This window comes from Didymosphaeria variabile, assembly GCF_027946475.1.
Source record: "Didymosphaeria variabile strain IMI 356815 chromosome Unknown scaffold_3, whole genome shotgun sequence".
Taxonomy (NCBI): Eukaryota; Fungi; Ascomycota; class Dothideomycetes; order Pleosporales; family Didymosphaeriaceae; genus Didymosphaeria; species Didymosphaeria variabile.
In genome coordinates this window covers 2,704,001-2,717,845 of record NW_026611622.1, presented here as the reverse complement: position 1 = coordinate 2,717,845, position 13,845 = coordinate 2,704,001, and the positions used below count along the sequence as shown (strand labels likewise).

General features: G+C 53.7%; 4 protein-coding genes across 4 annotated transcripts; 3 read left to right on the top strand and 1 right to left on the bottom strand.

Annotated features, from left to right (window-relative positions):
* Positions 1–517: 517 nt before the first annotated feature.
* Positions 518–2,680, bottom strand: N0V89_004240 (uncharacterized protein; the record flags this gene model as incomplete). Its single annotated transcript, XM_056213028.1, has 4 exons — positions 518–1,832; positions 1,883–2,405; positions 2,474–2,602; positions 2,671–2,680. 4 exons carry the CDS (start codon positions 2,678–2,680, stop codon positions 518–520), a joined length of 1,977 nt encoding a protein of 658 aa, XP_056073336.1.
* Positions 2,681–5,062: 2,382 nt separating this feature from the next.
* Positions 5,063–6,216, top strand: N0V89_004239 (uncharacterized protein; the record flags this gene model as incomplete). Its single annotated transcript, XM_056213027.1, has 2 exons — positions 5,063–5,067; positions 5,100–6,216. 2 exons carry the CDS (start codon positions 5,063–5,065, stop codon positions 6,214–6,216), a joined length of 1,122 nt encoding a protein of 373 aa, XP_056073335.1.
* A 1,873-nt stretch (positions 6,217–8,089) lies between these two features.
* Positions 8,090–11,018, top strand: N0V89_004238 (uncharacterized protein; the record flags this gene model as incomplete). The annotated part of the gene is made up of 4 exons (XM_056213026.1): positions 8,090–8,149; positions 8,215–8,545; positions 8,719–10,901; positions 10,953–11,018. 4 exons carry the CDS (start codon positions 8,090–8,092, stop codon positions 11,016–11,018), a joined length of 2,640 nt encoding a protein of 879 aa, XP_056073334.1.
* Positions 11,019–11,974: 956 nt separating this feature from the next.
* Positions 11,975–13,809, top strand: N0V89_004237 (uncharacterized protein; the record flags this gene model as incomplete). The annotated part of the gene is made up of 4 exons (XM_056213025.1): positions 11,975–12,014; positions 12,065–13,282; positions 13,333–13,490; positions 13,540–13,809. 4 exons carry the CDS (start codon positions 11,975–11,977, stop codon positions 13,807–13,809), a joined length of 1,686 nt encoding a protein of 561 aa, XP_056073333.1.
* Positions 13,810–13,845: the final 36 nt, after the last annotated feature.

The window sequence follows — 13,845 nt, the reverse complement described above, 5'->3', positions numbered from 1 at the left end:
ATAGAAAGGGCACAATAAGAGAAATTGAAACGTGTGGTGCGCGGGCAGAGGGCCAACTTTAGGCGGTGGAATTGCGAATTTAAAGATTGGTCGCGTTTGAAGTGAAGGTGAAGAGAACAAGATAGCAATAGGAAAGACCGCTTGTCCAATCAAACTCAGGGTTGGGAAGAAAGCCGGTGATTGACTTTGAATCACGGTTGCGGTTGCAAGCATACAGCGAGCCTGCGACAAAGGCGGAGTTTCGCAGGATACCTTGGCAAGTCGTGTCTCATATCATGAGTTGATGTTTGCCTCGCAACCTACCCTTGTCATCCGAGAATGTTTGACCTTCGTCGTTCGCTGTAGGGATGATCAAGTAAACGGAGCGTGGAGAAGCTGTTGTCTCGAATCCAGGGTACGGTGGATCATTCGAAGAACGGAATATTTCCGCTGGCTACAGCTTATTTTTGCACTTCCATGGATTGAGTTCTATAAAGTACAGTATGCGTATCATAGTCGCGAGAGGTCCTGCCGATCGCTATATCTTAGGATTACTAGGCACACTGTTTTGCAGGTAGTCCCAATCCTCCAACGTATACACAACGAACCCATCATCGTCATTGCTTGCTCCTTTCACATTATTCAACGCAGAAGGATTCCAATAGATAGTGTCGTACCTGATACTGTCTTTTGCCAAACCAGCTTTCGCGCTCTCCATATCTTTCCTCTCTTGCAGTTTCCTCAGATCAATACCATCGTTCCGTAGCGGCACCTTGTTTTGCTTGTTATTGTGCATGGTGGTGATGTCGTTCAGCACCCGAAGGAAGACTGGAACAGCGTATTTGGGCAGTTTCGCGCGTGAGTGCGCGAGGAGAGCGTTGAAGTCAAACTTCGGCAGCAAAGCAGGGTCGATGTAAATTGCTGCACAGCCGGCGCGCCCGTCGTGTCCCGGTACTTGGACGCCGTAAACGTTCGCTTCGACAACACCTGGGAAGTGGCCTAGTACTTCGCTGACCTCGGCAGTGCTAACGTTCTCGGACTTCCAGCGGAAAGTATCGCCTAACCGGTCGAGGAAGAACCATCGGCCGTCCTCGTCTCGTCGAAGTGCATCTCCTGTGCGGTAAAACAGATCGCCCTTTTTGAAAACGTTCCGCACGAACATCTTGTTCGTCGCTTCGGGATTCTTGTAGTATCCGACAAAGGCCGCCTCGTTCGGCAGCCTCACCAAAATTTCACCGCCCTCTTCGTACGGTTTTCTCTTGGCGAATCCGGTCTTCGAATCCCGGTAGATTGCGTTCGTCTCGAAGTCTATCTCCACCGGGATGTAGATATCGTACGTCTTCCTTCGCATGATCGCACCTTGGTGGCCGACTGCAGTGGCCTGGAAAGGTCCACGACAAATGTTCATCAGCGACAGAACACCTTCTGTACTATTAAAGAATTCGGCCACCGTCTCTATGCCAAACCGCTCCACGAAACGATGCCATACATCCGGTCTCATGCCGTTCCCAAACATGACCTTGACGTTGTGCTGCTTATCCAGAGGACTTGGAGGGTTCGCGAGGAGATATCGTGCGGTTTCTCCAACGTAAACGAATGCGGTCGATCGTGAGTCGCGGACGTCGGTCCAGAACTTCGATGTCGAGAACTTCTTCCCAATGCAGAGTGTCACACCAGAAAGCATGCAAGATAATGCTGTTGTGCCCCCCGTGCCGTGGTATAGCGGCATAGGAACATACCACCGATCGCCACTCGGTCCAGGTCTCATGCCTAGGTCCTTCGTTCGCCCCACTGCAATAACGCCAGCCCTCTGTGTCTCAAATGGGCACGCTTTGGGATGTCCAGTCGTACCACTGGCGTTGTCAGTATCCTTCCGATGTAGCCAGGCTGCTTGTAGACAGACCTCGTGTAGAAAAGGAATATGGGGAATGTGCCCGTCACACCAGCGCGATATTCGTCCTCGGGTCTCTTTGGCTCCATGCGCAGAATCTCGCCCTTCGTGTGCTTGTCCAGTATCCTTATGGTCATTCCCAGCTCTCCCTCAATCCTGTCACGAACTGCTTCTATCCGTGCCTGCGCTTCCGATTCCTCGTCTACGAGCAGCAGTTTACCGCCTGCAACTTTCAGACAATGTACTAGGGCATCTCCTGCCAAATGGTGGTTGATGAGGGCTGGCGCCGATCCTACACCCCACGATCCCAGATGCGCGAACATGAAGTCAGGCTGGTTCGTCAAGTAGAGCGACACCAGCTCTCCAGGCTTCACGCCATTTTGTAGGAAGTATTGCGCGTATCGGCATGCGTTCGCATACGTCTCTCCCCAGGTGTAGCATCCTGTTCGTGACCAGATAGCTTCGCTCGACTCGGGTTGCTGATGTGCTTGCGCTTCGAAAAAATACCAGAGGCTTCTACCTCCGTGCTTCTTGCCTGGTGCGCCATGTGCGTTAGCAAAGCTCCGATGACAGTGGGCAAGGGTCCAAGTGGGGCCAACGTACATGCGGCATCGAACTCGCGTTGTGATGCTTTTGATCGTCGGAGGGTGCTGAGATCGTTGCGGATGTGGAACTTGGCGTCGAGGTAGGCGGCGCCAGCTGTGGCTCCTGCAATTGCGCCTGCGATGGGTACTAGGATTGCTAGGTCAGTTTCTGCGTGCAATGCGGAGAGGACTCCAGCTCACGGATAGGAAACGAACCGAGAGCCATGATAAGTCGCTTATTCGAAGCTTGGGAGGGCAACTATGAACCAGAAGAGCAGCTATGGAACATGGAGGACGGTACCAACAAAGGATATGGGAACAGAGGTATATGTATACATAAGCCGGCAGTTCTCCACGGTTCCCCAGAGATAGTTTGATCCCCATGTTCATGCCGACGCACGTGACTCTAGCCGAGAGCCCCTCGGCTTGTTGTTGACGAGCGCCGATCCTTGGGCCCCACAATTCGACATCGAGCACTGCTGGTCGTGGGCATCTTATTGCTGCCGCTTCATACGTGAAATAACAGCAAAGACTGTCTGAGTGCTTGTTTGAATATACATGCAGACTTGAAGTCGCTATGGTGATGACGAGGCCCTTCCGAAACGGCTCTCCGATGGCTGGCATCTAATTAATGGTAGGTCGCGATGCATTGATGTCTTTCGAAAACATGTACTCTTAGATGCATAATTTCCTTTGAAGAGCTAGAATGTAAGAGGATAGTCTGGGGTATGTTGAAGTGCAACGTAAGTAAAGACAGCTGAGGGCGTACAAACGCATCTAAGATGCCGGCAACATAAAATGAGGCCATGCACCCACCCCAAGAATCCTCGAACTCGAATTCGAGTAACACGTTCGAAACCTTGCTTATGGCTTGGGTTGGAGGGGCGTGACCGGCTGCCGCGCCTCGCTGTTGACGAGGACATCGTGGTTTCCATCCCAACGCGCCGCGACTTCCTCAATTGGCCAGGAGATTGCGCCGCTCACTATACGACAACTCCTCGCTGCGCGCGACCTTCCGTCCACTATTGCGTCGCGGTCTCCCACCATCTACAAGGGACGCTCCGTGATTTCCAGTGCCTAGTCCTGTGCACAGTTGCTATCAAGAGCCACGCCTTGCGAGCACCCCTCTTCTTATCAAAACATCGACCAACCCAACAACATACAAGGTGTATAGCATAGCGGCCACGAAACGGTCGTTCTCTCACTAAGCAACCTGCAGGACAGATTACGCGCCATGGTGGGCCGCCGCGACGCTCCCATGTACCACTGCGGATTGTGCTCAGACGCCTTCACCTCCAAGATCGCGTGTGTATTTGCGAGAACCTCTGAATCAAGTCAAGGTCGCTGAGCATAAAATAGGTACAATAGACATATGGCGGACCACGAAGAGCACGAGACGCCTCAATGGCCATGCTCATTATGCCAGTTCAAGTTCAGCGACTCGTACGCGCTCGAGACGCACAAAGCCCAGACCGGACATAGAAGTGTTGATTACCCTTGCGACAAGTGCGGCAAGATCTTCCAGACAGAGACGAAATTCAGGCAGCACGGCCAGTTCCCTTCGCCGTGTTATGCAGACGCTTCTCGCACGCGTCCCATCCGAAATACATCAGGTAGCCAGACTATACAGAAGGCTGCAGTGGCGACAACGGCACGAGGACGAGGAGGCTATGTCGATCTTGATACCCCTGTATCAGTGGACGCTCCAGCTGGTAAGCATCTTCGAGATCACTCATTGAAGGTTTCACTCAACGTATGTTAGTCCTGCCGTATGGCAACTCTCCGGACCCTACCACCAGGTCATCTACGCCGAGCAATGACTCCGGAGTCTACTGTCATGATTGCAAGCGCAGCTTCGCGTCTGAGGCTCTCTACACCCGACATTGTCTGTCATGCGCAGTTCAAAATCGGCCTGTAGCAGATCCAAAGCCCGCTGCAGATGCGACTCATCACGCGCGTGCTGCAAAAAATATGTCTCCTGCCGGGGCTACGCGTCCATTGGAATCCCAGTCAACCGGTAATGCGTTTGCTCGTCTCCATCAAGCGCCGCCAGTCCCACCAGCTGCACACGGCAGACAATCACGCCCAGCACCAGCGCCGTTCCCTCGGGCTCAAATGTCCACTCCCAAAACACCAAATGCAATATGTTGCCGTCTGGGCAGCTGCGGAAGATCTTTCCAGTCGCAGGCCGCGCTAGCTCAGCATCAAAAGGACGGCCATAGCGACTTGGTATGCGGCGTAGATGGCTGCGGACTCAAATTCCAGTCCCAGGCTGCCTTGGATCACCACAGTGAGATGAGCCACATTGTACTGTGTGCTTTCGGTGGCTGTGGAAAGCCTTTCCAGTCAGAAGCGGTGTTGGTCCAGCACAAGAAAGATACTCACAGCAACAGCGTTCAAGGTTCTGGTCCTCAACCTAGCCAGTCACTGCCAGCACCGATGGCACCTGTTGCACCTCCTCATATTGCACGTCCACAGGCACAGGCCCCTCTGCCTTCCGGATCGACTCCTCCAACTGCGGCCTCTGGTAGCCTGATGTGCGGCATAGGTGGCTGCCCGAGGACCTTCCGGTCAGAAGCAGGGCTAAATCAGCATCAGGCTGATAGTCATGGTGTGGGTGGTCAAGTGTTGGATTTGCATGGAAGAGACTCTTGGATGCTCTCCCAAAACGTCCGCAACCAGCTTCGTGAAGCGGGTGTCCTTCGTCATGACGGAACCGCTCCTCAGCAATTACGTGGAGGACGTCGTGCTGCTCCTACGCCCGCTGTGAGCGTCCCTCGGCACCCTCAAGGTCCATCAGCTGCACAACGGCTTCCGCGTAACCCAATGGCTATGCCACCAGCTAGCGCCTCCAATGTTCTTTCCATAGGGGGGCCAGCCGAGATTGAACAAGCCAACGAGCTCCAAGGGAAGATCATGCGCATGCTCATCACGGCAGACATCGCCATACAGCATGACGGCAAAATCCCCTACGATGGTGTGGCGTGGCTCCGCATTGGTGTAGCTAGACAGAGCGAGGCTGTCGGCATGATGGGTGAGCTCGTCCATCTACGCAAGCTCAGCAATCAAGGTCAAGCAAGGCAACACGTCTCACACCCTACGACCTTCGAACCGAAATTCGTTGGTGACTATCTTAGTTCAGACTTCGAACAACTTCCCGAGCCGCGAGACGGAAGCCTTAGAGTTGTTGTGTTGTGCTGTAGCAAGATCATGCTGGAGAACAGTTGCGAGGAAGTCGTCAAGGTAGCTGCGGTTGACGTTCTCACTGGGCGCCCCCTAATGAGTTATCTCGTCTGCACCGATCCTACAGATAAGGTCCGAGACTGGCGCACAAGTCTTACTGGTCTCTCACACTTGCAGGATTTCGAAGCCGCTCGCCTTCAGAAATTCAAGGTCCTCAAGGGCTGGACGGCCGCTCGTGCTGCACTCAGCAAATTCGTTGACCAGAACACGATTCTACTCGGCTACAACCTACGTAGCGATCTTGATGCACTCCGAATCAGGCATGGACGGTGCGTCGACCTGATCAAGCTTGTCGAGAAAGCCGCAGAGAATCACCCGTTGTCCAGAAAGCAGCTTCGACTTGAGACCCTGTTGCGCGATCTACCTGGATTTGAACTCCGAACTGATCATTTCGGGCGCGACTGTCTACAGGATGCGTTTGCCGTGCGGGAGCTCGCTCTCTGGTATCTCAAGCATAACGGCGAGTTTGTGAAGTACGCGAAGGAGAAGGCACTCGATTATCAGAGGGTGTCCAACTGATGGGCAGAACTACACAGCAATTACAATGATTCGTCAGGCATCGTGAGTTGCTTTAGCATACACATGTTTGAACCCGGGTCTGCAATGCACGTCGTAATTGTTCAGGGCTGTTGGAATTCTGCGCTCATGGTCTTGGAAATTGTTCGACCAGGGTGAACTTTGGAGTAAGTAATCAAAGAGAAGAGGCACAACGTGTGGGATGAACTGAGATGCGGAATATAGAAAAGTAAAGCTAGCAATGCTTTGCAGTCGGATAGCTTTCGAGCCGGGCACGCTGTCAACTAACAATCGAATGAAAAGTCCCCGCTCTTTGCCCCTTTGAAGGATACCAGGGTGAACATGCAAGTGACATGAAAGGCTTTACGTAGCGAAAATACTATATCATGGTACCTTGGTATGCGGAGCCCACATTTTGTATTGCTTGCTACTTTCCTTGCTCGCCCCTCGAGGCCTTTGTTCGTCTTATATCACCCAAAGACATATCAACTCATTTTAGAGGAAAGATACGCACTGCGGGACCTCTGCTCACAAAGCTGTGATAATTTTGGACAGAAGGCTACTTCGGAGCTTGGCAAAGCAGGTCGAAAACACCGATCAACAATGTTTGAGCAAAGCAATGGTATGCGAGCCAGTGTTATAGAGCAGTTGCAGACGGTCTTGTGAAAATAAAAAACGAACAGCACCGTGTAGCGTATCGTGATGGCCAAGACGTAGTTCAGGTACGACGGGAGGCGCACGGATCAGGACTCCCGATGCAGTCCGCTAGGCATGGGTGCACACAGTACCTTTCTACGAGGTTCATCAGTGCTCGGGCACCGTGACTGAGGCTGAGCAACGTCAGCCTTCGGGCAAGTACACAATGTTCCTGGCGAGGCTGCATACTAGGTCTCTTCGCTCTTCCACATGGTCTCCTACAAGTCATGAAATGTGACGAATGCGTGCAATGATTAAGATTGACATTCATGCGAAACAAGCAGGACCCCCTTGAAGCGAGTCCGCCGGCAGACAGGCTCAGGGTTGCCTTTCGTACACGGGGCGTATGCTAGGATGCTTCCTCAAGAGTTGCGAGGTGGTTTGCAAACCCGCGGTGTGCTGACTGCCACAGTCCGTAGAGGCCAAGTCCCGCGGGCATGGGAGTACAAGTCCAAAGGTCAGACGGTGGCAGTCGCAGGAGATCGGGCAACTAGATGGGGTAAGATATCAAGCCAGCGCGAGCAGTTGCACAGTTTGAAGAGAAACTCCCGGAGACAGCCGCGGCGGGTGCAGAGCGGGGTGAATGCGCCCTTGCGCGAAGTGTGTCAATGTAGGGACCTCACAGCGCGTCCTGTCGAAGAAAGACGGCCGCGTCACGTACCTTCCTGTGCTAGCTCGTGGCGATGGCGAGGCCCTTGGATGTGTGGGGAGCAATCAAGAAAGCGTTGTTTCAGTGTTTCAGATCGAGTACGAGCCCACGAGAGCAGCCCGCGCGCATGCCCGCAGCACGACTGCATGCGGGCTGCGGACAAGTGGTCGCAAGTGGCCAGTCAGGGCGCTCAACAAGCAGGCGCCCGCGTAGACTAAGCCTTCGGAGTCTGCTACGGTGGAGGTGTAGGGGGCCCGCCGGGTGGCTGCTCTTGCCCTAGCCTCACAGTTCCTGGGCCCTGGCGTCGACTATTCACGGGCAGAGCTAGTCCCCTCAGCAACCCCCGACCACGCCCCCGATGCTAGGTTAAACGTCCAAGAGGCCCACCAAATTCAAGAGTCCATTCTCTCCTTTCGACGATTCACGCAGCTGCCACCCATCTCCCTCACATGCACGCTGCACCGAGTGCGGCCTTTGTACCGACACCTTAACTCGACAACTTGACAGCTACACCCGCCTGCCACCACTGCCATGGAAGAGAACAAGCCTACCGCCAGGCCCGAGAGCACACACAGCTCCGACAGGGACGCCGTGAGTATCTCGCTCGCAACTCGCATATATCCCAGGAGCGGCTGCTGATTTGCATTTGCTCGCAGGACAACTTCGAAGATGCCACCGAAACCACTCCCCGACCCACGTCCGCCTCACGCTCGCGGTCGCTGATTAGCAGGCGCGAGTCGTCGGCGTCGACCGCCCCAGAGCAGAACGCAGATGCAGAGGTGCCCGAAGTACCTGAAATACCAGATGTCGACGGAGCGCTCGAGCAGAAGGAGCCCATCCCAGAGGCCGACGAGCAAAAGACACATGTCACCCCGGCAGCTGCGGAGACGGCCGTTGAGCCTGCCGTGGACGACGCTGCGCAATCCCCGAATCTCACGTCGCATAGAATATCCGTCACATCAATGGACGATGTCTCGCTCGAAGAAGGTACATTTGCCCTCTGCAAAGCGGTTGCGCCTTACGAAATGGTTGCGAGTGTTGCACAAGCATGCTATACGGGAAATCACGCGACACTCCTCCCTTGCGCCCTTTCTGCACCACCATACTTCCACAGCATTGTAGATCTATCCTTTTCGAATTTGTAAACTGACAATACCCAGAAGCCGCAAAAAGCCCCGAGCTTGGGGGTGCGCCCAAGCTACCGCCCCGCGAGTCCACAAGCAGCCTTCAAGGGCTGTCTGGCAAAATGTCACCAGTCAAGTTCCCTCCACCTCCGCCGCCACCTGCTTCCGAAAAGCACACCTCATTGCCTCCGCCGCCCACCGCCCCAACGCGAAAACTCACAAGCCCTTTCTCGTGGCTTTCGCGCAATAGCTCCAGCAAGAAACAGCCAGAGTCCCCGCCGCTCTCTACAGCCGACAGGAGGAACACCAGTTCTTCCCTGCAAACCATCGGCAGCAATACTGAACTCGGCAAGATTGAGGATGAGGATGCAATCAAGGCGAACCGATCGAGCACGGGCAGCCTGCGTGACCGTTTCAAGTTCCTGAGAATGCGAGAAGAGGCCGGTATCACAATTGACGAAGCTGGTGAGCCTGGACAAGGACCAGCTCCAACCGGTCTGGGTATCGGCCTAACCAGTCCTTCGAGCGTAGCTGGTGACGAACCTACAAGCCCTCTGCCTCCGACTCTCGCCAAGCAGCCCACCGTCAACCCCAATCTCGCTCCTGGCACTGCCGCTGGTTTTGCTGCTGGCCCTGCAGTAGATGCAACAGAACCGGTCGACTGGGATCTGTGGCAAAATGTGGTCAACGAAGGGCCTGCTGCTGTCGCGCGCACCAGCGCGGAAGAGCTCAACCGTGCCATTGCAAGTGGTATTCCTCAGGCCATCCGGGGTGTCATCTGGCAGGTTTTGGCACAAAGCAAAAATGAGGATCTCGAGGTTCTGTACAAAGAGCTGGTTGCTCGTGGCACGGGCAAAGAGACCACCAAAGTCAAGACTCCGCAACTTTCGAATGGCTCAGACAGCAAGGAGAAAGATTCGATAGCCTCGTCTTCGTCCTCTATCCACTCCGACTATTCAACACCCGCTACGACGACCGGTAGTGCACCCATGGGTTCGCCGTCTCTTCCATCGGATAACCATGAGGACATGGCAAAACTTCAACTGAAACTTGCTGCAGAAAAGCAAAAGAGCACGAAGGAGGAGATTGCCGCAATCCAGAAGCTCGAGAAGACCATTAAGCGCGACCTTGGCGCACGCACCAGTTATTCCAAGTATCTGATGGCTGCAGGCCTGCAAGATGGCCTTTTCGGCATTTGCAAGGCATATGCCTTGTACGATGAAGCTGTGGGCTACGCCCAAGGCATGAACTTTGTCGCCATGCCATTGCTCTTCAACATGCCCGAAGAAGAGGCTTTTGGCTTATTTGTGACTCTCATGAACAAGTACGGTCTACGAGACCTGTTTGTCCAAGATATGCCCGGACTGCATCTACATCTCTACCAATTCGAACGCTTGTTGGAAGATCTCGAGCCCGCCTTGTATTGCCACCTCCGAAGAAAGGATGTGAAGCCCCAGCTCTATGCTACACAATGGTTTTTGACCCTCTTTGCATACCGTTTCCCACTTCAACTGGTTCTCCGTATCTATGATCTCATTCTCAGCGAAAGTCTCGAGACTGCCATCCTCAGATTCGGTATCGTCCTCATGCAAAAGAACGCAGAGGCGTTGATGGGTATGAAAGATATGGCCACCCTGACTACGTTCCTCAAGGAGAAAATTTTCGACGTTTACATTGATAAGGCCCCCTCGGCTTCTTCTATCCTCGAAAGCGGCTTCTTCGGCTCTACTGGTGGCATCGATAAAGAAATCTATCGGGCTGATGCGCTCGTCAAGGATGCTCTTGCTGTCAATCTCACGCCTGAGATGGTAAAGCATTACACGACCGAGTGGAAAGAGCAGCAACGGGTTGAGAAAGATCGAGAGACTGAGTTGCAAGGCCTGAGAGACAAGACTGCTATGCTTGAGAACAAAGTTCGCACGCTGGAGCGACGCGCAGAGCAATCTGATACGGAACATGTCCAGGTAGCATCCGAGCTCATCAAAACAAAGGTCGAGAATGACACGCTGGCCGAGGAGAATGAGACACTGAAGACCAAGGTCGAAGAGCTTCAAAAGATTGTGGACACGCAACCCGCTGAAGTCGAGGAGAGGATGCGGACTGAGATGGACACTGTTATGCAGAAAAACATTAGCGTGCATAACGAGAACCGCATGTTGGAGGAGAACATGGCTGAGATGGAGAAGGATCTCGTCGACACGAAGATGAAATATGCGGATGTAAGCATCACAGCTTTTCGCTTTTAATTCTCAGCACTGACAATTCCTCAGATCAATCAGCAGTATGAGCAGCTCAAGCAGAAGTGGAACAACATCACACAGTTGATGGCACAGTGACGGGTTTACCGCCATGCATCTGTTCTGTACTCTTCCGCGACCCTGCAGCATTTAGACCGGCGCACATCTGCATAACAGTGCTGCAACATGCATTAAAGACGAATCTCTCAAAGCGACGACCACCTCTTACTCTGGTTCTTCATGTCCATATTACCGCTATACCCGGTCCACTGGGAGATGCACACATTTTCTCACTTTACCGCACGCTCATGGACGACGCTTGATTTGTATCCACCACGCATCTCATTATATACCCACGGCCTAATGAGGAGACCCTCTTTTTGGTGTTTTGTCGCTTTTCTTTGCGCTTCTGCGCTGCTTCTGGATCATGTGTTCTGCATTGAAGGCTTGGATGGCGTAAACGGTGCTTTGCTCTTGGGAACAACATAGGGACGAACTATAGCTTCGAGGGACTCATGGGTTGTTAGTAGTCGTAGTATTCTAGTCTGTAGTCTTAGTCCGAGTCATGAATAGATCCGAAGGGGTTTCTTATTGTTGCAACGAGCAATTTGACGATAGCCTAGCGAACACGTAAAATATGTGTTTGGGAACGATCGATATCAGCGTGGCTCGTTCACACGATAGGGGACAAAGTTTGAAGGGTCACAAAGAGGAGTGTTGATTAAGTGCGCCGCGTCTTTCACCACTGAGTTTGATTTGGCTGCGGGCCGTGGCCGGGGACGAGTTGGTCACGTGAGGCATTGGCTTCCAACCAAGGTTTCAAGGTTCTGAGGTTCCAAGGTTTTCTTGGGATAGACGCTAGTCTTATTTTGTAACTCGCTTGGTCCTCCCTTCTCTTTTCTCCGCTCTCTTTCTTTGCGACCACACGACAAGGACTCACCTCGCGTCTCGAGTCAACAACCCGCTTGCGAGCTGCCTCGACTTCTTCTAACCTCTGTTAACGCGTGTGATCGTCGTTGCATTGACTGTAGCTACCAGCGGCGTGCGCATACATCATGGCGACGCCCGACATCAACGCCATTCTGGCGGCGCTTGGTACGTAGCCGGTGCTTGCTTTGTGTTGTATCCTGCTAATAGTCTCACAGCTGCCCGCCCTGCGACTACAACTCCCTCACAGACGCCGCAGCAAGCCGCGCCGCCGCAGATGCCGCCTCTACAAGGCCTGCCTCCAGGCTTTCCCGGAGCGCTGTCAACTGCAACGCCGCCCACTAACTACGGCTTTCCCCCTCCGACGAACCAAGGACAAATTGACTTGAGTGCCATCAAACCTAGTAGCTCGGGTTCTGTCAGCATACAGGACGCGCTCGCAAAGGCGCGTGGGTTTGCGGCGCAAAAGGGCCTGAGCTACGAACCGCGTCCAGGTAGCTTCGACATGCATCACTCTGCAGCGCCTCCATCGACTTACGCAGCAGCAGCTCATCAAGATGATCCTCGTTTGCGCGGTCGTGACTTCCGAGACCGGTCCCGCTCACGGTCGCCGCAGCGTGATAACATGCGTGATAGTTACAATCCGTACCGAGAGGAGCGACGGGGTCATGGTTATCGTGAGCGCTCTCGCTCCCCCCCTAGACGCAATCAATTCTCTCCTCAACCCCGCGGATATGGCGGTCGTGATCGCACTCCACCTCAGAATGACAATTCCGAAGTGATTCTCATTGATTCGTCTTTGGTTGGTCTTGTGATCGGACGCCAGGGCGAAAGCCTGCGTCGCATCGAACAGGAGTCAGGTACTAGGATCCAGTTCATCAATGGCCCCAACACCGGGCCCACTCGTGAGTGTCGCATTACTGGCGGTCCAGGTGCCCGTATCACCGCGAAGCGCGAGATCAATCGCATCATTGAAGAAAATGGTGGTAATCCTGCCCGTGAAACCGGCCGTAATGCGCGCGCCGGCGTTGCCGTGAAAGCTGCTTCAGATCAGCCTGCTCTGCGCGATGGCGAGGAGCAATCCCAGATCATGGTTCCTGATCGTACTGTCGGTTTGATCATTGGTCGTGGAGGTGAGACTATCCGTGACCTCCAAGAACGAAGTGGCTGCCATGTCAACATTGTCGGTGAAAACAAGAGCGTGAACGGACTGCGCCCTGTGAACCTCATCGGTAGTGCCACCGCTGCCGCCAAAGCAAGAGAGCTCATCATGGAGATTGTCGACAGTGACACCCGGGGTAATGACGGACCCCCTGCACAGCAACATCCGCAGCCCAATAGGCGTGACAACTTCGACCCGTACAGTGGTGGCGCCGGGAAGATAAATGATAGCGTCACTGTCCCTTCAGACGCAGTTGGCATGATCATTGGCAAAGGTAAGCTTCTTCGGTGTTTTGCTGAACAATCAATCCTAACTTTCGTACAGGTGGTGAGACTATCAAGGACATGCAAGCCACTACAGGATGCAAGATCAACGTCTCACAAGCCAGCGGTGCCGATATCGAGCGTGAGATAGGACTCGTCGGTACTCGTCAAGCCATCGAAGACGCAAAGCGCGCCATCTGGGAGAAGGTGGATCAAGTCGTAAGTGACTCTTATGTGTAACCCATCTTATCCCACTAATGCCATGCAGAAAGAGAAGAATGCCGGTAGACGTGGTGGTGGTGGCGGCGGCGGCGGTGGCGGCCGTGACAATGGCAGCTATAATGACTACTCACACCAGCAGCAATCCTATGGACAGCCCGCCAGTCAATCAAGTGCACCTCAACAAGCAGCCCAAGGCGATGGTGCAGCTGTTGACCCATATGCCGCATATGGTGGTTATCAAAACTACCTGAACCTGTGGTACTCGTCATTAGGTTACCAAGCGCAACAGCCCGGTCAAGCGCCTCCCGGTGCCTAGAAGATTCGATCCATCATGACTGATGCACATGTCACT